We start from the raw sequence: 27,807 nt of genomic DNA on the forward strand, positions 1-27,807 counted from the left end.
ATGTCATCGGGACAGGTGATGTTAGGAGATTCACGGTCTTCGAGAAAAGATTATTAGTTCAGTAAGTTTATACAGTAGGCAATTGGCGTTAATCATGTAGACAACACATGGATTTATTTCAAATAGTAAAAGTTTTGTTTTTATGTTCTATCACCTTAACCACTGTTTTCCAAACCCTCTGATACTCCTATTATTAATGAATAGAATTAAACATTGATTGTATATCTGCATATCCTTTTCTATTCCTGTCAGAGGATGATTTCGACTTAAAAACTCAGACTTTAAGCCACTATCACGCCGCGGTCACCACTCCATCCACTCACCTAACACGTTGATTTCAAACTGGCAAGTGACAGCATTGCCAGCCCAGTCTGTCGCAGTGTAGCTGACGTTGTATTCTCCAATGTCGAATCGAAAGCCATTCCCGCGGGGTCCGTTGAACACAAGAGACACGTAGCCAGATGAATCTGATGCACTTGGCTCAGTCCAGGAAACAATCGCGTAAGGCAATCCAGGGAGTGTGGAGACCGACTGAGAATCTGGACATCCAGTGATGTTTGGAAGTGTCACATCTGTTAAGAGATGTTATTGTCACGTCAGTCTACATGTCAAACCCAAATTATATGGTTACAAATCCCGCTGCTCATGAATCTGACGTCGAGGATTGTATTTACGAACCCTAACCGCAGTTGTATTAAGTATTAAGATTTGGTGACTCTGTAAGTCAAAGTCGCGTCTATAAATTCATTGACCACTAAATGTTTCTCAAAGCAAAGGCAAATGATTCATCATCGTACATGACTCATGTAATTGTCTAATGGAATAAAGTTGATAATGTATCAAGACATAGTGTACAAAATTATGATATCACTGTTACGTATATGGTTTTCATTATGTTCATACCGAATTATACGTTTCAACAGAGATACGAATCAGAGAGGACCCTTATTTGCCAAATCTGAGGTTACATGTTAAGACAAAGATTTTTTCCACATGAAAAAAAAAACAACAAATCAAAATGTGAGGAGATCTAGAGTTGCGAAACCAATATAAGGGTCTTGTGCATCTTGTGTATCAACAAAAAAGGTCTTGTGCATTAAAGTCACTTGTCTTTGACGCCATGACTCCAAACCCTTTCGGAGAATAAGGGATATACAAGCTTTTCCACAAGAATTGCGATGTAGATTCGGTAATGCATTAACAAACGGAGAACAGTAGATGGAAGACGCAAGGAAATGTCAGCGTATTCATTTCATTATGTCTCTATTTTATCAACAATCGATTAAAAGTTCCAACCGTAAGATTTGAGAGGAAAAGCAACTTGAAATACTCACCTTCACAGCTTCTACCTGGGTAGGCAATATTCTGGTCATCAAAACCTTCATTGCACTCACAAGTAAAATTGCCGTAGGTGTTAATGCAGGTAGCGTTGGCATGGCAATCAGCGAGCGAAATGCATTCGTTAATATCTGTTAAACAGAACAGATGGGAAAACAGGAATAGTGTATTTCTATGATTTCTTTGTTTTGTGGATCTTTCTCTAGAGGTGAATTATTTCTTTTTCTTTTCATTCATCATTTTTCGTTACGAATAAAGACATGAAAGAGAGGGATTTCATTTGACAAGTAAATTGTGGGAAGCGACAATATAAGAAGCAAAAATAAACAGTTTCATGACAAAAAAAAAATAGAATGTGAACAAAGCAGATGGCCTGTCGATTTTCGTTAAAAGGGGTGCAAAGGCAAGGTGGTATTGATATAATGAACGGACGTTCAGAAGATCGTTATTCTTCTTGCCACAAGCAAACGTTGTTGATATTTTGAAGCCACACATTTTATAACTGTTCGTAACATGACGATGAAAAAAGTTTTAGCTTTTGTCCTAAAGTCCATGATTTTACGGAATTCAGTAATTTCACATCAGAAACAACGGGGGCATGCATGTAACACTACAGAACAGACGCACAAACAACATAATACCTCTCGCAACCTTCGTAGTAGTGGCTTTAATAGTCGAAACTCGAAAAGTCCTCTTACCAAGTACCAAGACGATGAACTGGCAGCTTCCAACGTTTCCACTCAGATCCTGCGATGTTACATTGACCGTAGTGTTGTCGACAGGAAACAGAGTTCCTGATTCGGGAATAGACTGAGGCTCTGAGTAAAAGCCCGAATTATCCACCACCACCGGAGCTGACCACGTCACGTTCAGAAAAGCAGTGTTCGGCATTTGTTGCATCATGATATCATCGGGACAGGTGATGTTAGGAGATTCACGGTCTACGACAGTAAGAGATGTTAAATTCAGCATGATTTATACAGTAGGTCATGGACGTTAAGTAGAACATTCATCGATTAACTTTGGTCCTCGTCTTAGGGTGTAATCAAGTATGAATACACTTTTATGTGGACATCTTGGAAAGTCCGGTGCTGGCATGACTTCCACCTAGATTGTTCAAGGGACTTTTAACCCGCCGCGCCGTCACCACTCTATCCACTCACCTAACACGTTGATTTCAAACTGGCAAGTAACAGCATTGCCAGCCCAGTCTGTCGCAGTGTAGCTGACGTTATATTCTCCAATGTCGAATCGAAAGCCATTCCCGCGGGGTCCATTGAACACAAGAGACACGTAGCCAGATGAATCTGATGCACTTGGTTCAATCCAGGAAACAATCGCGTAAGGCAATCCAGGGAGTGTGGAGACCGACTGAGAATCTGGACATCCAGTGATGTTTGGAAGTGTCACATCTGCGAAGATAGATGAGATCTTATTGTCACGCCAGTATACTAGTCAAACCCAAATCATATTGTTACAAATCAAATCGCTGGTGGATTTGACATTGAGGGTTTGTTTTTACAAACCCTAACAGCAGCTGTAGGAAACATTTACACCTACGTTAAGATTTAATGACATGCGTTTGAGGGTTTCATTTCATTTTTTTTTCAAAGTCACATTCAAAATTCACTAAACACTCAGCGATTCTCAAAGAAAATGCAAATGGATCATTATCGTTCAAGACTGATATAAATCATCTAATTGAATAAAGTTGATGAAGTATCAAGGCATGACTTACAAAATGATGAGATCTCTGTTACGTGTGTCTATTTCTTCAAGGTATAATGTTGATCATATTCACAGAAAGTTGTGCTTTCCACAAAGCTACCGATCAGAGAGGACCATTATTTGTCAAATTTAGGTCTACGTGTTGTGACAAAAGATGTTTTAATATGGTAAAACGAAATCAGGGTTGAAGTGGTCGAGAGTTGTGAAACCGATATAAAGGTCTTGTGCATCAAAGTTTCTTGTCTGATTCGAACCTTTTCTGAGAATAAGCGATATACATGCTTTCCAACAAGCGACAAGAAATGCGATGTAGATTCGGTAACGCAATAGCAGACGGAGAACAGTAGATTCAAGAGGCAACTTGAAATACTCACCTTCACAAATTCTACCTGGGTAGGCAATATTCTGGTCATCAAAACCTTCATTGCACTCACAAGTAAAATTGCCGTAGGTGTTAATGCAGGTAGCATTGGCATGGCAATCAGCCAGCGAAATGCATTCGTTAATATCTGTTAAACAGAACAGATGGGAAAACAAGAATAGTGTATTTCTATGATTAAGTTTTGTGGATCTTTCTCTAGAGATAAATTATTTCTTTTTTCTTTTTATTCATCACTTTTCGTTACGAATAAAGAAAGGGATATCATTTGACAAGTAAATTGCTGGAAAGTGACAGTATAAACAGCAAATATAAGAGTTCAATGACAACAAAAAAAAATAGAATGTGAACAAAGCAGATGGCCTGTCGATTTTGGTTGAAATGGATGTAATGGCAAGGTGGTATTGATATAATGAACGGATGTTCAGAAGATCGATATTTTTCTTGCCACTAGCAAATGTTACTGATATTTTGAAGCCACGGAATTACCCACTTTCTTACAAACTGCAGAAATTTCCCTAACTTTGGCATTGGTTAAAAAGAGGCTCTTTATGCAGAAGAACAAATATACGACCTATAAAAATCAATTGACACTCCGAATGACATCAGTCTGTGTCGGGAATCCAATCTTTAGGTAAATTCACTATGGTAAAGTTTGACACGGGAGGAATCCAAGATGGCGCTGTGCGGTTAGGACGTGCCCGAGTGTTACGGAGGCATTAGGAGGAAATAAAATTGCAGCTCATTTCGCCTATTACAGTTTGAAAAGCCAAAATGACATCGAGAAAAAGGAGCTTAGACCAAGGAGTCGTTACAATCTCCCATTATTTCAAGGAAAAGGAGGATTCTGACCCTAAGATGGATTTTAGCGACGCTACTACGGAGAAGGCTACGCAAGAACACAGTGACAGTGATAATGCACACGGCTTAACTGACTCTGCAGTGCACACGGTAGTGAAACCACTTCACCGAGATATGGAGGGAACCAGCCCGGGCGCGTCGGCGGAATCACCTCCACGCTCCTCGCTTGAGAAAAAACGACGAGTAGACGGGGAGAAGTCAACATTTTCAGAACATGCTCACCACACCTTAGTTTGATGAATTTGTGCCTACTGACACCATTTTTTAAAAAAAGAACGAAAAATGCGAAACCCAGGGTGCCCCGGCCGAAATCGTAAAAAATTCAAGCTGGTCGCCGTTTCGGCTTTAAAAAGAAATTTCTGGTTATAACTCGGCTATTTTTTGGTCAATTGTGATGATTTTGGTGTCTAACCCCATGTTTTGGGGGTCAAGAAAATGGATTATAATGATAATTTTAGTGTAAAATCTAATCTTCCACATGATACTAACCTTTTGCCCATATTTAGGCATAAATTTGCGTTGCCCTTTACCCCTACCCCAACTGCCACTTTTTGCACTTTTTTCTGTATTTTTTCAAGTAGTATTGACTACCATACTCTTAATAACAAGTTCTAGCTATCAATCTGGTGTATTCTACCAACAATAGTACAGCAAGGGTTGTGTCATGCAGATACCGGTATGTGGCTGGTGCATTCAGGATGCATGGTAACTGTTCAACCAGTGCTAATATTGTTTCTGCCTGTTGGAAGATATTACCTTTTTACAAATTCAAGTCTTTTCAGGAACAGAATATTCATATTTTTTTTTCTGTCAATTGTAATGAATTGTAATGATGTTCAGATAAATTCACAGTCAACATAACAAACGAAAATTGCACAATGAAATTACTTACAGTGACATACAGGATAGTAACTATCATAAGAATCTAAGATAAGAATCATAACCCCATTAAAAGGGTATTTCTAACAACATATTCCATTGTAGAAGGAGACAAACTGAAGAAACTCAAAAACTTGAGCCTTCACCCCTCTGAATGATATCTTTCTTTCATTTAACATATTCCTCATCATGATCATAAATTGCAAAAAGGAAAAGAAAATCATCAAAGAATGGACTTCTTAAAATATTATAAAACTAGAGAGGGGCCGTCAAAGGCGGCAGACCCACGCCTTTAAGTACAAAGTCGGGGTAAACATAATGTGCATTCGGTCATCTACCAGAATTCGGTCACTTAATTGCCAGGTGCTTTATCACGAGCCAGTGAGTTCTACCAAAGATCGTACACTGAAGTGTACGATCTTTGGTTCTACAGTCACATCACACGCAAATCACATAATTTCACATACTGTAACACTCATTCATAACAGGAAAGTCCTTTAGTCTCCGCCAAAAATCCATCGAAAATCCCAAATTCCACCGTCAAAAGTGCAGAATCGGAACTTTTCCAAGCGCGCGCGAATTAAGTCCAGTTTTAAATGTATTGTCTACGCGACGGGTCGCCGAAAAAGCGCTAAAAATCGAGAAATACGCCGTTTTCTTGCGGGATATTTTGATTATACATGTACTTACAGCAAGCCGAGAGTGTGATGATATCAAAGGTCGTATGAGTGTACGATCTTTGATGGTATCCACAAAAGCGCAAAAGAAAAACAAAATTTACGTACCCCTGTAGCATGTTCTTATTTTTGTCCGTGATTTAGCCACAGGTATTATGACGTATGTACCTGTATTTAAGTTTTATGCGCATTCTATTATTAAGTAATAATGAGCGCTGCGCTATTTGAGGCGTGCCTCTTTGTGCGTTGTCTGAGCGCATCGCGCTCAAGTTTTAGTATTGTTATGTCGTTGCTAAGACGTGAGATTCTATTAACGCATTGTCTTGCGGACATTTCTTTTTAAAAGAAAGAGATAGATATCTTGTTTTATACTCACACTCTCACTTACTTACTTACTTCCTACTGGTCAATATTCAAGGCAGGAGACGATCCTATAATTTCCCGATATTTTTATTTATTGTGGAGAGAGCTTGCCACCGTTTTTTTTTTCCTTCAGAGACACTTACATTTCGGACTTTGTTGTTCATCATCACGCGATTTCTTTGATCTTATTACGGAGAGAGCTTGCCACCGTTTTTCCTTCAGAGACACTTTCATTTCGGACTTTGTTGTTCATCATCGCGCGATTTCTTTGATCTGTCTGGCAACATCTCATTTCATCTCATCTCTTCTGCGAACATCTCATCTCATCTCTTCTGCAACATCTCATCTCACCTCACCTCATCTGATATCATCTCATCTCATCTAATCTCATCTCATCGTTTCCTGACTATTTCTGAACTCTCCCTCATCACTATCTTGTTTTCTTTGGAACTGTTACATCACTGTCGCTATTTCAACTGTTGCATCGCTACCGTTTATCGCCGCGCACTGTCTCCTATCTGCAACGTAGTTATTCCAAGGACATTTATTTCTCATCAGAGCCTGATCTCTCCTGGCCACCCGTTCGTATATAGATCTATTTAATAATATTTTCAATTATAAAAGATTAACATTCAATTGCTTTATTTTTAGGGGTTATTATTAGAGCATTCCTACAGTGTAAAGTGATCTATGTAAGATTTTAATTAGATGAGTTTATATTGAAGTTCTCAGAGAGTGTAAAACGTGGTCTCTTATTCTTATTAGATTTATTTTTGAATCTTAATACAATTATTAAGTACTCAATTTTTATTGTTTACAAACATATATAATTTCAAGTTCAGGTTTAAAAATCCACTGGAGAATCTGATATTTTATTGTTTTAATAATAAAAGAACATAATCGATTATTCAATTAATTCCTTTGTTTACATTTGTTGATATTTGTGTTGTCCCAACCGATTACTTTTTATTTTTGGAGGTTAAACACGAAAGAATATTTATTAATATACTGGATAGTTTAAAATCCTCCACATTGGTGACCCCGACGTGATCGGTTGAAAGACACACATATCTAATATTGTAAACTAGGTTCAACTGTGTATCATCTGTACATTATCTGTATATTATCTGTGTAATATCTAGTCTCCTCTAGTCATGGCTATGCCACAATAAACCAATGAGACGACTGCAGTCGTACAGCCTGCAGTAAGCTATGTATCAGTTAAGCTGCCACCTTTTTGGCCAGCTGATCCAATCGTTTGGTTCGGTCAAGCTGAGGCTCAGTTTGCGACCCCCAATATTACTAGCGATCAGACGAAGCATCACCACATAGTTTCGGCTCTCCAGCCGGAGATAGCAGTGGAGGTGCGTGACCTCATTATCAATCCCCCTGTTGAAAAGCCATACGCCACTCTTAAGGCTGAATTAATCAAACGCACAACTGCATCAGAACAGAGGAGAGTACAGCTCCTTCTCAGTGATGAAGAGTTAGGAGACAAGAAGCCGTCTCAGCTCCTACGCCGAATGCGCCAACTGCTAGGAGAACGTCACCTCGAGGAAGGCATTTTCAAGGAGCTTTTCCTACAACGCTTACCTCCGAACGTACGAGTTGTCTTGGCGGCATCAGTTGACGCAGTTTCTGTTGACGCTTTGTCGAATCTAGCTGACCGCATCATGGACGTGCACTTCCTCAAGTCGCCGCGACGGCACCTGTGACTCATGAGGAGCCTATGGCAGTCAACATCAGCAACAACGTAAACCTTGAAGCTAAGGTAAACGCATTAGTTTCAGCAGTTGACAGACTTCAGGTTCAGCTAGAAGGACGCTCACGCTCAACATCACGAGGAGCAAAGTCAGGGCGTAATCGTAGCCCAAGTCGAGAGCGCAGTCAGAACCAGGACCGCAAGTCAGTCGGAGACTTGTGCTGGTATCATTATCACTTCGGCGCCCAAGCAAAGCGATGCAATCAACCTTGTAAATTCCCAGTGATCGACAAATCTTCCCCGGCGGGAAACGCGAATCCCAGCCAGTAGACGCGGCAATACCAGCTGGGAACACCGCCTGCCGCCTGTTCTATGTCAAGGACTATTCCTCACAGACGAGATTCCTAGTGGATACCGGAGCAACTGTGAGTGTACTTCCTGCTTCTGAAAAGGATCGCAAATCCCTTTCTCATTACACTCTACAGGCGGCGAATAAATCTACTATCAGAACTTATGGACAAAGATCTCTCACCCTCAACCTAGGCCTTCGGCGAACTTTTCGGTGGATCTTTGTTGTAGCAGACGTAACCACACCACTGCTAGGAGCTGACTTCTTGCATCATTTTGGACTGACAGTGGATGTTCGTGCACGGCAACTCAGGGACTCAACGACACAATTGACTGTTGCTGCTATAGGTCCAGTTACCTCGCCTGGCACTCATCTCACGTTGAGCCCGGTTGAACCGACGAATCCATACGAGGAGATCCTGACTGAATTCGCCGACATCACTCGTCCGCTATACAAGGACGTACCCATCAAGCATGACGTGACACATCATATCGTCACCAAGGGCCCACCATGCGTTGCTCGCCCTCGTCGACTAGCTGATGATCGACTCAAAATAGCTAAGGATGAGTTTCAGCACATGCTGGATCTCGGCATTATTGAGCCGTCTGATAGCTCATGGTCCTCCCCTCTGCACATGGTCCCAAAGAAGTCAGGAGACTGGCGCCCTTGTGGAGACTACCGTGCCTTGAATCGCGTTACAGTGCCTGACAGGTATCCAATACCACATTTGCAAGACTTTGCAATTAACTTGGTCGGAAAAAGGATCTTTTCAAAGATCGACCTGGTCAGAGCTTACCACCAGATTCCGATTGATCCGGCAGATGTACCAAAAACTGCCATCACTACTCCGTTCGGACTCTTCCACTTCAAGCGGATGCCATTTGGCCTACGTAATGCAGCACAAACCTTTCAAAGGTTTATCGACCGTGTCACAAGGGATCTACCTTTCGTCTATGCATATATTGACGACCTCTTGATCGCTAGCGAGACACCAGACCAGCACCGTGAACACTTGCGGCAACTCTTTGCACGCTTACAAGAGTATGGTGTGGTCATAAACCCTAAGAAATGCGAGTTTGGCAAGCCTGAACTTCACTTCCTGGGCCATCATCTTGACTGCCATGGTTGTCGCCCTCTGCCAGAGAAGGTGAATGCAATCAAGGACTTCCCTCAGCCTACCTCGTTGAAGCAGCTGCGTACCTTCCTTGGTATGTTCAACTTCTACCGACGTTTTGTCCCGCATTGTGCTGACGTCCTTGCACCTCTGACTGATTTACTCCGCAAGCATCCTCGACGCTCTTCTAAGCAAATGCCTTGGACTCAGGAGTGTACTTCTGCATTCAGCAAGGTCAAAGAGGCACTCGCTAATGCAACGATGTTAGTACACCCTTCATCAGATCGACCAAGCGCTATCATGGTCGATGCTTCTGACGCCGCTGTTGGGGCAGTGCTCCAACAGAACTTCGATGGGCAGTGGAGACCACTAGCCTTCTTCTCCAAGAGACTCCAACCCACTGAGGTTAGGTACAGCACATTCGGTCGTGAACTACTTGCTGTCTGCTTGTCGATCAAACACTTTCGTCATTTTCTGGAAGGACGCGAGTTTACGGTCTACACGGATCACAAACCTCTGGTTTACGCCCTTCGTTCAAAGCCTGATCGGGGTAGTTGTCCTGATACGTGAAAGAGGAGCAAGAGTCGTGCCGTTTTGATATCAAACAGTTACAGGACCAAGTAAACAAGCAAGAAAAGGAGAATATGAAATTGAGAGAGCGTCTTGTTGACCTCACTGCGAGAGAGATGAGGAATACGGCTGTGTTTTACGGCTTTCCTGAAGGTGCTGAAAACGCTGGGAAGTGTGAGCAATTGATCAAAGAATTTGCCAAGTCAAATATGCAAATGGAAGGTGAAGTGAGCATTGAAAGAGCTCATCGCACACTGCAGGCCGCATCAGGCCAAAACCCGGCCCTCCTCGCCCAGTTGTGGTAGCTTTCAGTAGATACACAACCAGACAAACAGTGATCAGCAGTGCCCGCAGATATTTGAAGGAGAGGCCTTTTCAGCACAACGGAAAGGATCACCAGATATTTGTCGATGAGATGCTGCCGGTAGAAGTGCGAGAAAGCAGGAGGAAATTGCTGCCACTGAAACGAAAGCTGAAAGAGGAGGACCCAAAGCGAAAGGTGTACTTCAAATATCCGGCGCGATTGTTTTACAGGGAGACTGAGAGCGGAAAAGAAGTGGAGTACAAGCAGCACACCACAAGATAGAATGGATATTGGCAGTTTGCTTTTGCACAGTAGACAATGGTCTAACAAAATACGACATACTTTGAAAAACTCTTGACACGACTGCCATAGCTCAGCAGTCAGCACCCTGTCATGCCAGCAGTATATTAACAGTTGATATCTCAGAAGACAAGATACGCTATTCATGTGATTAAGTGATAGGGAAAATCATTTGTTTTTGCCAACTTGAGGAAAAAATAACTGTGAAGATGCCCAGGGGCACTTGGATTCCTTGTGATCATGTTTTATTCGATTTCATGCAAATTGTATGTGTGTTTTTATCATTGCCAATGTTTTGTTGTCTGTTTTGTCTTGATCATGATGGGTCATAAGAATTTACAAGGTTACCTACTTGTGAAATATGTATATGGATCTGAAGTTAATGACCCATAATGTTAATGGGCTAGGGGACTTTAAAGCCAGGAAAAAATACTTTTGTTTTTTATCCAAATTAAAAAAGGATATTATTTTATTACAGGAAACCCATTCGACTGATAAGGATGAAAGTTTATGGAAGAACCAATTAAGAGCCGATATTGTATTCAGTCATGGAACCTCCTCTAGTAGGGGAGTGTGTATTATATTTCGGAAAACCCCACATATAAAATTGACAGAGACAGTGAAAGATTCTAACGGGAGATTTTTGCTGGTTAAAATGGAAGTATATGGAAAAAAATTTATGATATGTAATGTATATGCACCAAATAATGAAAGAGACCACATGCATTTTTTTAAAGCTGTAGACTTGACTATACAAGAATATTATGATGCTGAACAGACAATATTAATAGGGGGAGATTTTAATTTTATTCAAAATTTGGCATTGGACCGAGAGGGCGGTAATATGAAGTCCACTTGGAAGCACTCTTGTGAAATAATAGAAAATATTAAAAACGTTTATCATGTAATAGATATCTGGAGAGACAAGAACCCGTTATTAAGACGATTTACTTGGAGACGCTCCAATCCTTGTGTTCAGTCAAGACTGGATTTCTGGTTAATCCATGAGTCTGTACAAAATATGGTGACAGATTGTGATATGGTCCCCTGTGTTTTGTCAGATCATGATTTTGTGAATTTACATCTGAGAATTAAAGAGTACACTGTGGGCCCATCTTATTGGAAGTTTAATAACAGTTTACTTAATGATGTTGAGTATGTTGAAAATTTAAAGGGACATTATGAGATGTGGGTAAATAAATGGGAAGATAAAAATGATAAAGGAAAATTATGGGATTGGTTAAAATTCAAAATACGAGAATTTACAATCACATTTTCTAAAAGGAAGAAAAATATAAAAGAAATTAGAAGAAAAGAATTAGAACAAGAATTGAAAATAATAAATGACATGGACCCGACAGAAATGAATGAGCAAAAATGGGAAAAGAAAGAGAAAATTGAACAGGAACTTAACTGCATGTACAACTATTTAGCAGAGGGGGCCATATTACGTTCAAGATGTACCTGGTACGAGAAAGGAGAGAAGAGTACAAAATATTTTTTATCATTGGAAAAGACACAAGCACAGAGTAAAAACATAGATGTATTAGATACAGGTGAGAAACTTATTGAACATCCCCATCATATACGAAATTTTGTGATGAAATCTTTTGGTAAACAGTTTGAAAACAGGGATACAGTGTCTGACAAAGTGAGTTATGATTATATAAAAAGTTCCTGCTTAAAACACCTCACGGAAGATGAAAAGGCCTCTTGTGAAGGCCTGATAACACATGAAGAGGCAAGGGAAGTCCTCCTTGGGATGTCAAAAAATAAAACACCTGGTAATGATGGCTTATCGGTGGAATTTTATGAGACATTTTGGACTTTGATTTCTAAAGAACTAATACGATCATTTAATCATGCTTTTGAAAAAGGAAGTATGTCCGTGTCACAGAGGCAAGGAATAATTAAATTGATTCCTAAATCCAATAAAGATAAGAGATTATTGGGTAATTGGCGACCAATCACCTTAATAAATGTGGATGCAAAGTTACTTTCTAAATGTCTAGCGAAACGTATGTCCAAAATTATTGGTAATTTGATAAATCCTCAGCAAACAGCATTTATTAAAGGCAGATATATAGGTGAAGGTATAAGACTGATTTCAGATTTAATGTTTTATGCAGATGCCAACAATGTATCTGGAATTGTGTTAGCATTAGATCTTACCAAAGCATTTGATTCACTCAGTCATAGGTATTTACTACAGTGTTTAGAATGTCTTAATTTTGGTCCGTCAATGATAACAATGGGTGAGAACATTGCATGCAGGTATAAATAGCTGTGTATTGATAAATGGCTTTACTACTGGTTATTTTGAAATTGGAAGGGGTGTTCGCCAAGGCGACCCCCTTGCCCCCCTTTTATTCATATTAGGGCTCGAGATATATCTAATGAGATTGTTAAATAATCCAAATATTATTGGAATGGAGATGCTCGGAAAACAGATTAAATATACAGCTTACGCTGATGATATAACATGTTTTTGTAAGGATACAAAATCATTATCAGTAGTATTAGAAAGCTTTCAAGAATTTTCTGATATATCAGGCCTTTGCCTCAACCGAAGCAAATCAGAAGGAAAGTGGATAGGAAATGATAGACTATCGAAAGAAAAGCCACAGATGATAAAGTGGTCAGACAATGGTCTTAGAATTCTTGGAATCTGGTTTTCATATGACAAAAAAGAAGCAATCCGAAGAAACTTTGAAGATCGATTGGGTGAGATTAAGAGAACATTTTTCATTTGGAAAAATCGTAATTTAACGTTAATTGGTAAAATTCAAATTTTGAAAACATTTATTATGTCTAAGATAATTTATTTGATGTCAAACATTGAAATTCCTCAAGATTTTGTGAAAGACGTAGAAAAGTTAATGTTTTTCTTTTTATGGAATGGCCCAGATAAGATTTCAAGGTCAACTATGTATGCACAATATGCTGAGGGTGGTCTCAAATTCCCCAATTTACAATGTATGATTGATACGCAGTTAATTAAGTGGGTTAAAAGATATTATGGAAATCGCAACCATCAATGGGTGCTATTGGGAGATTATTTCTTAAAAAGGCTTGGTGGAATTCTAGTGTTTAAAAGTAATTATTCCCTTGAAACTATTGATAAGAGGGGTATCCCTCCATTCTATGAGAATATTCTACAAATATGGTTAAAGACAAACATACATGAGGATTTTATTGGTGATGAAAATAGCCAAGCAGGCATCCTACAACAACCAGTATGGAATAACCAGAATATTTTGATTGATAAGCACTCAATATTCTGCAGGCCGTTTTTTGAAGCAGGTTTATGTTATATATATCAAATATTTAGTATTGATGGACGGCTCATTGATTTTGAATTTTGGTTAAGGAAAGGAGTGCCAAGCAAATATAATATGATGTATATGGCAATTGTAGACTCTGTTCAAAAATACTCGAAATGTTCCTTCAATACACTCCTATTGGAGATGTTTTGGAAAGAAGAAGTGGCTCAAAAACAAAAGGATCTTATTATTTCACAGTTACAAGATGTGAAATCAAAACCAATATATGAGGAATTTTTAAAAGAGATTAAATCAAGACCTGTTTGCGAAACAGTTTTCGCTGGCAAGTATGGAATTCAACCAGAAGATTGGACACAAATATATATGTTGCCATTTACATGTACAATTGAAGTAAAATTGAGAGAATTTCAGTTCAAGTTGTCGCATAATATACTTTACACAAATGAAAGATTGTTTAAGATGAAAATATCAGAATCAGAGTTGTGTACGCTTTGTAAGTCATGTGCTGAGACCCCTGTACATCTGTTTTTTGATTGTAAAGCTGCCAAAGAATTACTTCAAAAATTTGTGGATGAAATTGGTACGATCTTTCATGTCAAATTAGAGGATTGTACAAGAATTAGAGTAATGTTTGGATTCATCAAAGACTGGAAAGGGCCCCACAGGAGTTTATTGAATCATTTAATATTGTTATACAAAAGGTACATATATATTCAGAGATGCAAAGATACAGGTGTGAAATTTCATGGATTGACAGCATTTATTGTTAATATCCGATATATAGAATCCAACATTGCAAAACGAACAAACAAATTAAATTTTCATTATAAGAAATGGTCCCCTGTAGAATATATTTTTTATGTCATTGTAGAAGAACAAACAGTCGACTCTCGTTATAAAGAATATCCATATGGCAGAACCCCGACGTGATGGGGTAGTTTTTTTGGGGTCCCAGGGTTTGAAAATTTTCCTATTCAGAGGTATTTGTGCCCTGGATATGGCAAGGTTTCAAAAGTGACAAGATCACGGTGGTTTCGCTGGGCCCAAGGAGTTTATTGTAACGAGAGCTGAATGTATCTTTAGGATATTGTTCAATTGTTGAAGAGTTTGATACCCATCTTTTATTGTTGTTGTTGTTGTTGTTGTTAATTTGTTAAACAAAACATGATTTGTAATATGATTTTGTATGTTACGTTGTATAATGAAGAGGAAATAAATAAACTTGTAAAAGAAAAAAAAAGTTTGACACGATATGAAGTAGACTTTAGTAAGAATAGAATTTAGTACGAATACTGTCGATTTGTAAGTACTTTGTACACATTCTATAACTGTTAGTAACATGAGGATGAAAAAGCTATAAGCAAAATGTTTAATTCACGATTTCATTTTAGCTTTTGTTCTAAAGTCCATGATTTTACGAAAATCAGTAATTAACCATCGGAAACAACCGGAGCATACACATAGGCCTAACACGACAGAACAAACGCACAACCATTTAACATAACGCCTCTCGCAACCTACGGGGTAGTGGCTTTATGGTGGAAACTCGAAAAGTCCACTTACCGAGTACCAAGACGATGAACTGGCAGCTTCCAACGTTTCCACTCAGATCCTGCGAAGTTATATTGACCGTAGTGTTGTCTACAGGAAACAGAGTTCCTGATTCGGGAATAGACTGAGGCTCTGAGTAAAAGCCCGAGTTATCTACCACCACCGGGTCTGACCACGTCACGTTCAGAAAAGCAGAGTTTGGCATTTGTTGCATCGTAATGTCATCGGGACAGGTGATGTTAGGAGATTCACGGTCTACGAGAAAAGATTATTAGTTCAGTAAGTTTATACAGTAGGTAATTGGCGGTAATCATGTAGACCACACATGCATTTATTTCAAATAAAGTTTTGTTTTTATGTTCTATCACCTTAACCACTGTTTTCCAAACCCTCTGATACTCCTATTAGTAATGAATAGTATCAAACATTGATTGTATATGTGCATATCCTTTTCTATTCCTGTCAGAGGATGATTTCGACTTAAAAACTCAGACTTTAAGCCACTATCACGCTGCAGTCACCACTCTATCCACTCACCTATCACGTTGATTTCAAACTGGCAAGTGACAGCATTGCCAGCCCAGTCTGTCGCAGTGTAGCTGATGTTGTATTCTCCAATGTCGAATCGAAAGCCATTCCCGCGGGGTCCGTTGAACACAAGAGACACGTAGCCAGATGAATCTGATGCACTTGGTTCAATCCAGGAAACAATCGCGTAAGGCAATCCAGGGAGTGTGGAGACCGACTGCGAATCTGGACATCCAGTGATGTTTGGAAGTGTCACATCTGTGAAGAGATGTTATTGTCACGTCAACTACATGTCACACCAAGTGATATCGTTACAATCCGCTGCTCATGGATCTGACATTGAGGATTTGTTTTTACAATCCCTCAACGACAACTTTAGGAATCATGTAATCATTTCTTCAGGTTCGGCAGCACGAGTTCGAGCCTTTCATTTATTTGTTTTTTTCAAAGTCACATTTTAGAATTCATTAAGTATTCAACGATTCTCAAAGCAAGGACAAAAGTTAATATTGTAGATGACTGCCATAAATTTTCTGATGGAATAAAGTGGATAAAGTATCAAGGCAAGACGCCGTAAAAAAAAAAGATCACATTGCTGTTACATGTCTCTATTTCTTCAAGATAGAATTTGAATCTATTCACAGTAAATTATGCGTTCAACATTAAGTAGCAACATTATGCGTTCAACATCAAGTAGCAACATTGCAATACTTAAATATTCCTATCACAGGGGACTGCTGTTTGCCAAATGTAGGCCTACAAAGAAGTTTCCATATTAAAGTTAAATCGAAACAAGATGATATGAGGTCTAGCCTTGTGACATCAATATAACGAATATTGTTCGTCAAACTCACTTGTCATAAACGCCATAATTTTGAAAAGTTTCTAAGAGTTATCGATCTACAATCTTTTCCACAAGAACCATGATGTAAATTTCAAAGGCGGAAAGGCAATAACAAACAGAGAGCAGTACATGGAAGACTCAAGAAAATGCCAGCATACTCGTTCAATCATGTCGATATTGTATCATCAATCTTTCAAAAGTCTCTACCAAATCTTTGAGAGAGTAGTAACTCTGAAATACTCACCCTCACAATCTCTGCCTGGGTAGGCAATATTCAGGTCATCAAAACCTTCATTGCACTCACAAGTAAAATTGCCGTAGGTGTTTATGCAGGTAGCGTTGGCATGGCAATCAGCCAGCGAAATGCATTCATTGATATCTGCAAACAAGAACGATGGGTTAAAGAGGTAGATTTCTAAGAATTTTTTTTTTTTTGTGTGTGTGTATGATTATCCGTAATAGATGTTCATAGAGGTGATTATCTCTCTTTCTTTTATTCATCATTCGCAATTTGAAATAAATAGAGAAAATTGACACCTACATAAATTGTGGCGAATGCACGGCATGAACAGCAAATACAACATTGCATGAAGAAAATGGGACTGTGCAAAAGGCAAATGGCTTGTCGTTTGTGGTGGTTAATGGGTGTAAAGACAAACTTTTACAATTATTAGAATGAACAATCATTCCAATGTAACATGTATAACGAGGAGATTTCACGAAAATCAGTAATTTCAAATCACATACAACAGATGATTAACAGTAAAGAATAGCCAGAAAACCCAAAACTTTGATGCCACTGCCAACCTCCGGGGAAGTGGCTTATAGTTAGGAATAACTCCTGGTAACTCGAAAAGGCCCTTCACATCTTACCAAGTACGAAAATAATGAACTGGCAGCTTCCAACGTTTCCACTCAGATCCTGCGAAGTTACATTGACCGTAGTGTTGTCGACAGGAAACAGAGTTCCTGATTCGGGAATAGACTGAGGCTCTGAGTAAAAGCCTGAGTTATCCACCACCACCGGGTCTGACCACGTCACGTTCAGAAAAGCAGAGTTTGGCATTTGTTGCACCGTAATGTCATCAGGACAGGTGATATTAGGAGACTCACGGTCTACAACAAGAGATGATTATTTCAGCATGATTTATGAAATAGATAATGGACGTATAGCAGACTACACATCGATTTACTTCGAAGAGTTGAAGTTTTTATGTTCTTATATGTAATCATCTAGACCGCCGCGTTTTCCATGCCAATGACCCTCCTCTTAGGGTTGAATTAAACATGGATTCTCTTTTTGATGTGGACATCACATAAAGTTCTGAGCAGGCATGGCTTCCACCTAAATTGTTCAAGGGACTATTACGTCGCCGTCACCACTCTATCCACTCACCTATCACGTTGATTTCAAACTGGCAAGTAACAGCATTGCCAGCCCAGTCTGTCGCAGTGTAGCTGATGTTGTATTCTCCAATGTCGAATCGAAAGCCATTCCCGCGGGGTCCGTTGAACACAAGAGACACATAGCCAGATGAATCTGATGCACTTGGTTCAATCCAGGAAACAATCGCGTAAGGCAATCCAGGGAGTGTGGAGACCGACTGAGAATCTGGACATCCAGTGATGTTTGGAAGCGTCACATCTGTGAAGAGATGTTGTCATGTCAGTCTTCAAGTAAAACCCCAATTGTGTTAAAAATCTTGCTGCTCATGGATTTGACATCGAGAATTTGTTTTTCCAAGCCCTAACAGCAGCTGCAGGACGCATTTACACAGTCGTCAAGATTTCATTACATGAGGTCGAGGGTTTTATTTCATATTTTTAAGTCATAATTAAAAGTTCATTGAATGCTCAACTATTCTCAAAGCAACGACAAATGGATCATCATCGTAGAAGACTGAATAGGCCCTATAAAATGATCTGATGGAATAAAATGGATAAAGAATTAAGGCATGACGTACAAAATGATGAGATCACTTTTACGTGTCTCTTTTTCTTGAAGAAATGGCTTTCATTATATTCACAGTAAATTATGCTCTCAACATCAAGTATCAATATTTTAATGGCTAAAGATATCGATCAGAGAAGACCGTTATATGCCAAAGTATTGTCATATCCTAGTATACGTGGGAAGAAGCCGCGAACCGTGATCAAAAAGATGCAAGATGGAATGAAACGTTACCATTCATTTAATTATGTCAGTATGTTACCAGTAATGGATTAAACGGTTTACCAGTGAGCTCCGAGGCAAGTGACAAATTTGAAATTCTCACCTTCACAACTTCTACCCGGGTAGGCAATATTCTGGTCATCAAAACCTTCATTGCACTCACAAGTAAAATTGCCGTAGGTGTTTGTGCAGGTAGCGTTGGCGTGGCAATCAGAGAATGAAATACATTCGTCAATGTCTGTTAACCAGCACAGATGGGAAAAGAATTATATTTCTATGTTTTCTATATGTCAGTTTGTGTGTGGGGGTGTGAGTGTGTGTGTGTTTATCTATGTGTGATCATCCGCAATGGGTTTGGATAGATAAGAATCATTTCAATCAAAATAGTAGGACTACATGATGGAAATGTGACAGCTATTAAAGGAGAAGGTCTGTCTTTTGGGTAAGGGGCGTAAATCAAAGTGGTATTGACAGAATGTACTGCTATCCACAAAAATATATCCCTTATCCCCTCATTAAATAGCACAAGTGCAGATTTGCTGATATTTCGAGAGAGGATATTACCCTGTTCCCTTTAAACCTTTGACCTTTCTGAATATGGCGCAGGTTAAAAAGAAAAAAAACGCTCTATGTTCAGAAGAATGAACCGGGCTCATTAAAGTCATTCGACATTCCGGAAGACCTCAGTCTGCTGCGCCGTTGACCTCTTAAGTAGCTCAGAAATTTACTCATAATGGTAAATTTTAAGACGTTACAAGCGAGCTCTGCTTTGGTAACAATATGACATATTTTGTACACACTTTGATAACTAACGGAATAATGATACCGTCGTCTATATCTAGGGTTGAATCTTCAGTGTCGCCACTGCTCTACCAGAGGGCCCCGGTACCTCCTTTACCTGCATGAAAAGCGTGACACATCAGAGACAGCAGAAACAGAATGGGCGGACAACCCAAAAATGCATTGCTTCTGGCAAGCTTTGGAGGTATAAGAGAGGGTTAGTAATCAGTTCTATGGAAATTCGAGGGGTCCTACACGTCTTACCAAGAACGGTGATGGTGAACTGACAGCCTCCAACGTTTCCACTAGGATCCTGCGAAGTTACATTCACGGTAGTGTTGCCAATACCAAACAGCGATCCTGACTCGGGAGTAGACTGAGGCTCTGAGTAAATGCCCGAGTTATCTACCACCACCGGGGCTGACCACGTCACGTTCAGAAAAGCAGAGTACGGCATTTGTTGCATCGTAATGTCATCGGGACAGGTGATGTTAGGAGATTCGCTGTCTACAACAAGAGATGATTAATTCAGCATGATTTATACAGTATATTGGCGTTAAGCATACTATACATCGATTTACTTCAAAAAGTTTTTTAATGTTCAGCCATCGTTTTCCACGGCTCCTGATTCTCCTATTAGTAAAGAAGTAAACAAACAATGTATGTGCATATCCTGTTCATTCCTGTAAGAGGATGATTTCGACTTAGGAACTATAACACCGCTGCCACCACTCTCTCAACTCACCTATCACGTTGATTACAAACTGGCAAGTGGCGGCATTGCCAGCCCAGTCTGTCGCAGTGTAGCTGACGTTGTATTCTCCAATCGGGTATTCAAAGCCATTCCCGCGGGGTCCATTGAACACAAGAGACACGTAGCCAGATGAATCTGAAGCGTTCGGTTCAATCCAGGAAACAATCGCGTAAGGCAATCCAGGTAGTGTGGACACCGACTGCGAATCTGGACATCCAGTGATGTTTGGAAGTGTCACATCTGTGAAGAGACGTTATTGTCATGTCAGTCTACAAGTGAAACCCAAATCATATTGTTACAAATATCACAGTCAGAAAACATTTCTACAGTCGTGATGATTTGATGTCACAAGGTCTAGAGTTTAAGTTCACTTTCTTTTTGAAAGTGCCATTTAAGTGTTAATAATAATAATAATAATAACTATTTCTTATTGAGCGCTTTTACAGGACCTGATCAAAGCGCTGTACATACATCAACAAACCACATTCATAAAGCATAGGAACATACTTAGTAGTTACAATTGAAATAGTTCAGTCTTGAGTTTCCTTCTAAACATTTCCTCTGAATCACATAGACGGAGTTGTTTTGGTAGAGTGTTCCAGACAACAGATCCAGCATGTGAAAATGTACGTTCGAAAGCTTTGGTTTTTGCTTGTGGGATTTGTAGGACTGTCTTATCATTTTGTGACCGGAGTTGATATCTGGTGGCTGTAGGGGTGGTTAGTAGGTTGGATAGGTATTGAGGAGCGGTATTCATCATGCATTTATAGACAAGAAGGGCTAGTTTGAAATCGATACGCTCTTTGATGGGGAGCCAGTGTAACTGCTTCAGTAAAGGAGCACTCGGGGATCTTCTCTTTACACCAAGCACCAGGCGAGCCGCTCGATTTTGGACTTTTTGGAGTCTTTTCACATCACTGACATTCATATTTGCCAGCAGAGAATTTCCATAATCAAGCCTGCTAAGAACTAGAGAGCGCACTGCATGGTTACATGCATCTTCTGTAAGATACTTTCGAACATGAGATATGTTTCTCAGATGGAGGTTTGCTGTCTGGCACACTCTACTGACATGATCTGTCATCGACAGTATCTGGTCAAAATGAACACCTAGATTTTTTACAGTGTGTGATACATTGACAGTAGTGTTTCCAAGCCGAATGCTTGTATCTCCCGTAGGGCGTAGTCTACTAGATGAGAAAACAATGCTTTGAGTGTTACGATTCTCCAAGGACAACTGAGGCATCTTTGTACAGGGCCGATATAAATTGTGTGATGAAATCAAGTGGATTGAGTATGAATTGAAAAGGTATCACGTAGAAAATGATTAGATCACTGTTACGTGTCTCTATTTCTTTAAAAAGAAGGTTTTCATTACATTCACACTATAACCTGTATGCTTTCACGTTAAGTAGGAATTGTAACAGTTAGCAGTACCAATCACAGAGAACAGGGATTTTGCGCGTCTATTTGATTCCAAGACAAAAACGTTTTCATATGGGACAACGAAATCAAGTGTGAGGACGTTGAGAGTTGTGATACCAAGGTAAATGTATTGTTCATCACAGTCACTTGTCATTGACGCCATGATTTTGAAATCATTTTGAGAATTATCGATTTAAAAGTTTTCCCACAAGAAATGCGATGTATATACATTCAGTCACGCAATAACAGAGAGCAATAGATGGAAGACATTTGTACCTCGAAATATGTCAATGTTCAAATGTATATTTCTTCTACGTGCTTATATGTCTATAGTATTTTTTGTTTTGTACTAATTTTTACAAGAAGACAAATGGAACAGACTGACAATACAGACGAAGGGGAATATCAGCATATTCATGTTTTGTTTTTTGTTTGTTTTTTTTGGGGGGGGGCAGTAATTGTTTAAAAGTTTCTACGAAAAGTAGAAACTTTGAAATACTCACCTTCACAATTTCTACCTGGATAGGTAATATTCTGGTCATCAAAGCCTTCATTGCACTCACAAGTAAAATTGCCGTCCGTGTTGATGCAGGTAGCGTTGGCATGGCAATCGGCCATCGAAAGACACTCGTCAATATCTGGTTACCAGAACAGATAGGGAAAGAAGTGCATTTTTGTGATTTCTATTTGTAGAACAAAAAATAGTGCTGAAAACTGCTTGCCATATATAGTGGCGAGCCAGTTGATTAAAATTGAATAAAACCTGAGCTTTCGATCCTAGCATAATCTACGTCAGAAGCAAAATAGCACACACGTAGGATACTCATACGGACTACACACAACACGCGTAGTCTATAGGAAGAACAAAGGGACACAACAAATAAATCCATAGAGGTAAGTTAGAGGGCAACAGGGCAACAGGTGAGAGGAGGGGGATGTAAAATGAAATGAAAAAAATGAAAAAAAAAACAATGAAAAAAAGGACATCGTAAGTGGAGTTTGTTGAAATGCGCAGGATGAGAAATAACTGTGGATGTAGTCATTTCCCTCCTGGATGCATGCTAAATTGATTCCATTGGGTTGGATTGTGCGAAATTGTCTCATCCAGAGCTTTTCTCTGCTGGTTCGGACTGTGTCTGGAGGAGAACCCAAAGATTCGATGCCCTGTGGAATGATGTATGTGATAGGGTGGTTCAGAGAGGTTAAAATGGTGGCCAACTGGAGTGTCAAGCTTGACTGTGTTGACAGTTGATCTGTGCCCATAGAAGCGTTCTCTTGAGCGTGGTCTTGATTTACTCTACATACTGGATCCTACAAACTCTTCAAGTGATGAGATACACAACATTGGTGGTGATGCAAGGTAGATTACCCTTGGTAGGCGAGAGGAGCCGCTAGAGTTACTGGCGAAAGTGTCACCCTCATGGATGTGTATATCACAAACACCTGTTGGCTGTGAATTTGAAGATGCCATGCTGATGGGAGAAGAATTATCAGCAAGCATGGCGAGAGAGGGTACTTCAGCTTCAACGAAAGACCTCTTGAGGTTGCAGCACGCGTCTTAAGGAGTATCATTCAATTCGCTTTAATCTATTTACTTATTTATTTCCACAAATAAAAAGAAAAACATAATTCAGGGGGATAGTTTATCAATTCAACTGTTAACAAATATGAAAGGAAAAATCGTTGAGTGTGATATAAATATAAATACGAATGCAGAGAAAAATGAACAATGCACTCATTTCAATTGTAACAAAAACAGATAAATGATATGGCGATGAAACGGCCTGTATAGAATGCAAATAGAAGTGTACAGAATATGGTTATTGTCATGAAGGATATGGATGCAGATTGAGATGGAAGATGGTCACAAAGGGCATTCTGTCGATAGTGTCTTGTTTGTTAGTTTTTGGTTTGAGAACTTGAGATCTGGGGAGAGAGTGATCTTTATCAATGGCTTGTTAAACTCTCCTGGCACCATAGCTCCTAGGCTCCTGGCTCCGAAGCGTCTCTTCAAGTGGCTGGCATGGGAGGAAAAGTCAGAACTGAACTCCGGACGGACGTCATCTCCACTAGACCACCGAGCTTCCACACGATAGTTTTTGTCATTTTCGCTTTTGGATTTATACTTTTTGTAACATCTGAATTGAAATAATTCCATCCCACCTGTTGTAGCTGTAGGCCTTCTTGTTTCAGGTGTCGTTTGCTCGGTTGTGTCGACTTGAAGTTACAACTGGAGTAGTGTCATGTAGGTCTTATTTTAGAATTGGATTTACAATACCAAATATTTACCAATACACAGTGAAACTTCGACTTCTGTTACTGAATGTTGAATCCTGTAGTTATTTGATTTAATCTTATCTAATCTATTCCGTTTCTCCTACCCGTTGTCATTGAACTTGTCAAAGCTGTTGTTAATTCAGTTGGCGTGGACAGCGTTGTTGCAACTGCTGTAGAACCTTCCAATGCTATGATAGGAGTTACAAAGTACAAATAAATAACATTGCTATGTGAAATTTCGAATTCTCTTAGTGAATGCTCAGACATAGCTACCCACAGTTATAGTCTTCTTACAATTAATATTTGTCTTTGAATATGATTTATAGATCCTGACGTGATGGACAATCTTTTAAAGTAAAACGTTTGTCAAAATAATTGAAAACAATTTTCGTTGAAAACATGAACATGCTGATAAATTGTTGCTACTATAAAGTTGAATTTCATTATCAACAAATTGTTGGCGGAAGGCGGGAGGGAATGGCAACAAAGATATTAGTAGAAATCCGGGAGGAAATCTTGAAGACCCCTTTAGATTTCAAACACTATGTGTAATGCTATTTATTCCCTGTTCTTTTTTGTAACATCTCATATAAAGGAGTTTAGCAGTCCTACCTGTTGTGATTGTACTTCTTTCAGCTGTTGCTAACTCGGTTGCTGTCGACTGCGTTGTTGCATCTGGAGTAGTGCCATCTTATGTTGGAATAGTGTTGTAGTTAAAATATCAAGCAGTTGCTTTGCTAAGTACTACATATGCTTTTGCTGAATATTCAATCGTAGTAACGCACTTTTTTGTCTTGTTACAATCTATTTTCGACGTTATGATGTATGACATGATCTTCATTTCATTTCATTTTTTACAAAAAGTTTTCACTTTCATCCTTGACACTGTTGAATGTGAGAATTCTGATTGAAATTAATTTCACACTTAGTTAATCAATTGTGAACTTTTGTCATTCGATTTTCTGCTTTGTCATATTTTTCATCGAGTGCGTTTCAAAGTCGTCCGTCACGGAAGCTGAGCTGGAAACTGCAAAATCAGCATTCATATTGTCAAAGGTTCACTTTGCTGTAATTATTGCCTAAATCGAATGAGTAGGGCCTAGTTTAACCATTCCCCAATGTTTTTAACGTTTTTACCCTCACTTTTTCGAGGATGCTTTATCTGAATCTGTATGATGCCATCTTGAATCCTTGAGGGTTTTAAGATAATTATTATTCAAGATGATGGCCAAAGGGATCGCTAAAATTGCATTATCATCTTATGAAAAATGAAAACAAAAATAAAGTTAAACCCTATACAAAAGGTGGTGAATCCGAATTTGAATGATGCAACTTTGGCATTCTTCAGGATTGTGAGATGTTGAAGATGGTCGCCACAAATAGAAATTCCCATATATTTCTTTTGAAATGGTTAAAGTTTTAAAATGTTGATGGTCTCAACCTATATCGGGCATCCTGAATCCCAATCTGGATGAAGGAACTCTTGCACCCCTGAAGTATTTGACATGTCCAAAGATGGCCGCAAAAATGTTAATAAAAGTATTTCCTTATGAAAATGTGAATAAATTGGAAGCAAGTTGGTTGTTTTGTCCTATTTCGAGGGTTCTGTTAATGCAAGTCTTGTATCATTGAAGTTTTGAAGATGGCGGCCAAAACGAATATAAAAATCTTGAATATCTCAAAACCTCAAGTATTCAGCACCCTCGAAATAGGGTAAAGCCATCATTTTCCCATTGATTAATTCACCATATATAAAGAATACTTAAATTGAAATTTCAATTCTTGGCTGCAATCTTGGATATGTCAATAGAAAATCTTAATTTTTATAAGATTTGGATCATCCAGATTGGGATTCAGCGCCCTCGAAATAAGGTAATATCATTATTTTGAAAAAAAAAATGACCGGTAAAACAAGGTTAGGCCCTGTATCTGAAATCAGGCATACAAACACACTTTCCTTTACGCATTTAGTTATACCTATCCACAAAGAAAAAGTCTTCATACATGTCATATAGGCCTTTGCATTATACCGTACATGTACGTATATGATGCGATCTGGTCTTATCAGCTGATTGTATAAATGCAACACCCGAATTTGATGCTAGTATTCCTAACTCGCTAAGCTACAAAAAAAAAAAACCCAGATTGTAGTGACATATTGACGCATTGGAATGCTTAATTTCTGAATCTGATTGCTAAAAACTAATATGAATGACATTTCAACAGAATTAAACCTAAAATTCAACGCATTTAGGTTCTCAAAGCGAAGTTGAACTGAAAATTGATGAAAGGAAATGAAGATGTGACGAAAATGGGCGGGAAAGCCTGTACTGCTTAAATAAGGAGAACACTTTTTGTCGAAAAGATGATTTATAATAGGACCAATAGGCATACCATTATCAACAGGGCTAATAGGAATTCACCCGACATTATTATTATTATATATATATATATATATATATATATATATACATACATATTAAGCAAAGCTCTATCATTATAGATTTTATAAATTCCATATTGAAATGATACATATCCAATTCAGTCACAACTTTCTAATAATGTGATCTGGCAAAAAAAAAGGAAAAGAATAAGAAAGAGAAAGTATGCATCAATTGTTTCCAAACTCACATGTATGTGGAATGAAGAAGATAGTAGATAAACATCCGTAAAAGAGCACTTTCGAGACCACGAGACATCTCCAGTTCTTAGAATCCATTTTTCTGAGTGAATCATGTGATATCCGGTTGTCGGTTGCTCTTCTGTGATGACGTCTCCTTGAAACAACGCAAATTACAAGGGCAATGATATGGTCGCATTTATGTTAGCCATTAATGTAAGTAAGCTTGTTGCACAGGAGTATGTTATGTACATGTTTGAACAGGTACCCCCATATTTTTTTTTGTGAGTGTGGTGAGTGCACCTAGCAGCTGCCTCCCACAGCTCTCTCTACTTTTGCTCTGCTCATTAGTTTCAGCTGGAATTTCTTTATAAGGCTGTTGCCAGTCTGATTGCACTAGTTTGCTGACACTGCTAGACAACTTTGGTGCATGGATTTTGCATTTGAACGTGATATTTTGGAAATCAACTTTTCTGGCTTCAGGCTGTATTGGTCACAGCACTGCAGGGACCTGGAGCCTTTACTTCTGTGCAGTAGGCCGTACATTGTTGTTCACTCAACTGTACACTCAAGACAGCAATGCCTTGCACCATTAGCCTCCTTTCACTGGTTCTTTTGTGTTTGTCCATCAACCTGAATGTGGACTTTGCTTCTTCATCTATTCATGGCAGGACAGTGAATAGAAGCCATGACCATCACCGCCATCACTATGCAGGGAAAAGGATTCTATACTACAGCAACTCCACCAGCACATTTCGCACTGAGTTGACAAAAGCTGGTGATGTACATCCCAATCCGGGCCCTGGTGAAAACGCTAAGGATCATGGGCTTTCTTCAGCATTTTCTGCACAGGCCATTGTACCTAGGATAAGTACAGAGTCTGGATCGAAGAGTATCCTACAGCAGACACTTGGCAGATCTGAACTCTTTGAACTACAATGCATCCAACGAATTGACCTGGGTACTTGGAATACCATTAAAACACTAGGGATCTCAAGTAGGTCACA

General features: G+C 39.1%; 2 protein-coding genes across 2 annotated transcripts; one reads left to right on the forward strand and one right to left on the reverse strand.

Annotated features, from left to right (window-relative positions):
• The first annotated feature begins 4,303 nt into the window (after nt 1-4,303).
• LOC139709894 (uncharacterized) lies at nt 4,304-7,940 on the forward strand. The gene is made up of 2 exons (XM_071621851.1): nt 4,304-4,439; nt 7,471-7,940. Exons 1-2 carry the CDS (start codon nt 4,304-4,306, stop codon nt 7,938-7,940), a joined length of 606 nt encoding a protein of 201 aa, XP_071477952.1.
• Nucleotides 7,941-14,822: 6,882 nt separating this feature from the next.
• On the reverse strand, nt 14,823-23,374 carry LOC139709895 (hyalin-like). The gene is made up of 11 exons (XM_071621852.1): nt 23,209-23,374; nt 22,407-22,541; nt 20,470-20,718; nt 19,989-20,231; nt 19,048-19,182; nt 18,168-18,416; nt 17,645-17,887; nt 17,016-17,150; nt 15,937-16,185; nt 15,412-15,654; nt 14,823-14,839 (listed from the first exon to the last, which is right to left on the reverse strand). Exons 1-11 carry the CDS (start codon nt 23,372-23,374, stop codon nt 14,823-14,825), a joined length of 2,064 nt encoding a protein of 687 aa, XP_071477953.1.
• Between the last annotated feature and the right edge of the window lie 4,433 nt (nt 23,375-27,807).

Source organism: Diadema antillarum, unplaced genomic scaffold (assembly GCF_040938485.1).
Source record: "Diadema antillarum isolate AM-2024a unplaced genomic scaffold, OU_Dant_1.0 seq00001479_RagTag, whole genome shotgun sequence".
In the NCBI taxonomy this organism is placed as follows: domain Eukaryota; kingdom Metazoa; phylum Echinodermata; class Echinoidea; order Diadematoida; family Diadematidae; genus Diadema; species Diadema antillarum.

What these genes read in the sequence shown, in the direction of transcription:
- LOC139709894 (XM_071621851.1), top strand. Translation starts at nt 4,304, where the DNA reads ATGGATTTTAGCGACGCTACTACGGAGAAGGCTACGCAAGAACACAGT. An exon ending in TATGGAGGGAACCAGCCCGG is followed by an intron (nt 4,440 to 7,470) that starts GCGCGTCGGCGG and finishes CTTTTTGGCCAG; the next exon opens with CTGATCCAATCGTTTGGTTC.
- LOC139709895 (XM_071621852.1), bottom strand. Translation starts at nt 23,374, where the DNA reads ATGGCATCTTCAAATTCACAGCCAACAGGTGTTTGTGATATACACATC. An exon ending in CCCGGGTAGAAGTTGTGAAG is followed by an intron (nt 18,417 to 19,047) that starts GTGAGAATTTCA and finishes ATCTCTTCACAG; the next exon opens with ATGTGACGCTTCCAAACATC. An exon ending in GTTTGAAATCAACGTGATAG is followed by an intron (nt 15,655 to 15,936) that starts GTGAGTGGATAG and finishes CTTTTCTCGTAG; the next exon opens with ACCGTGAATCTCCTAACATC.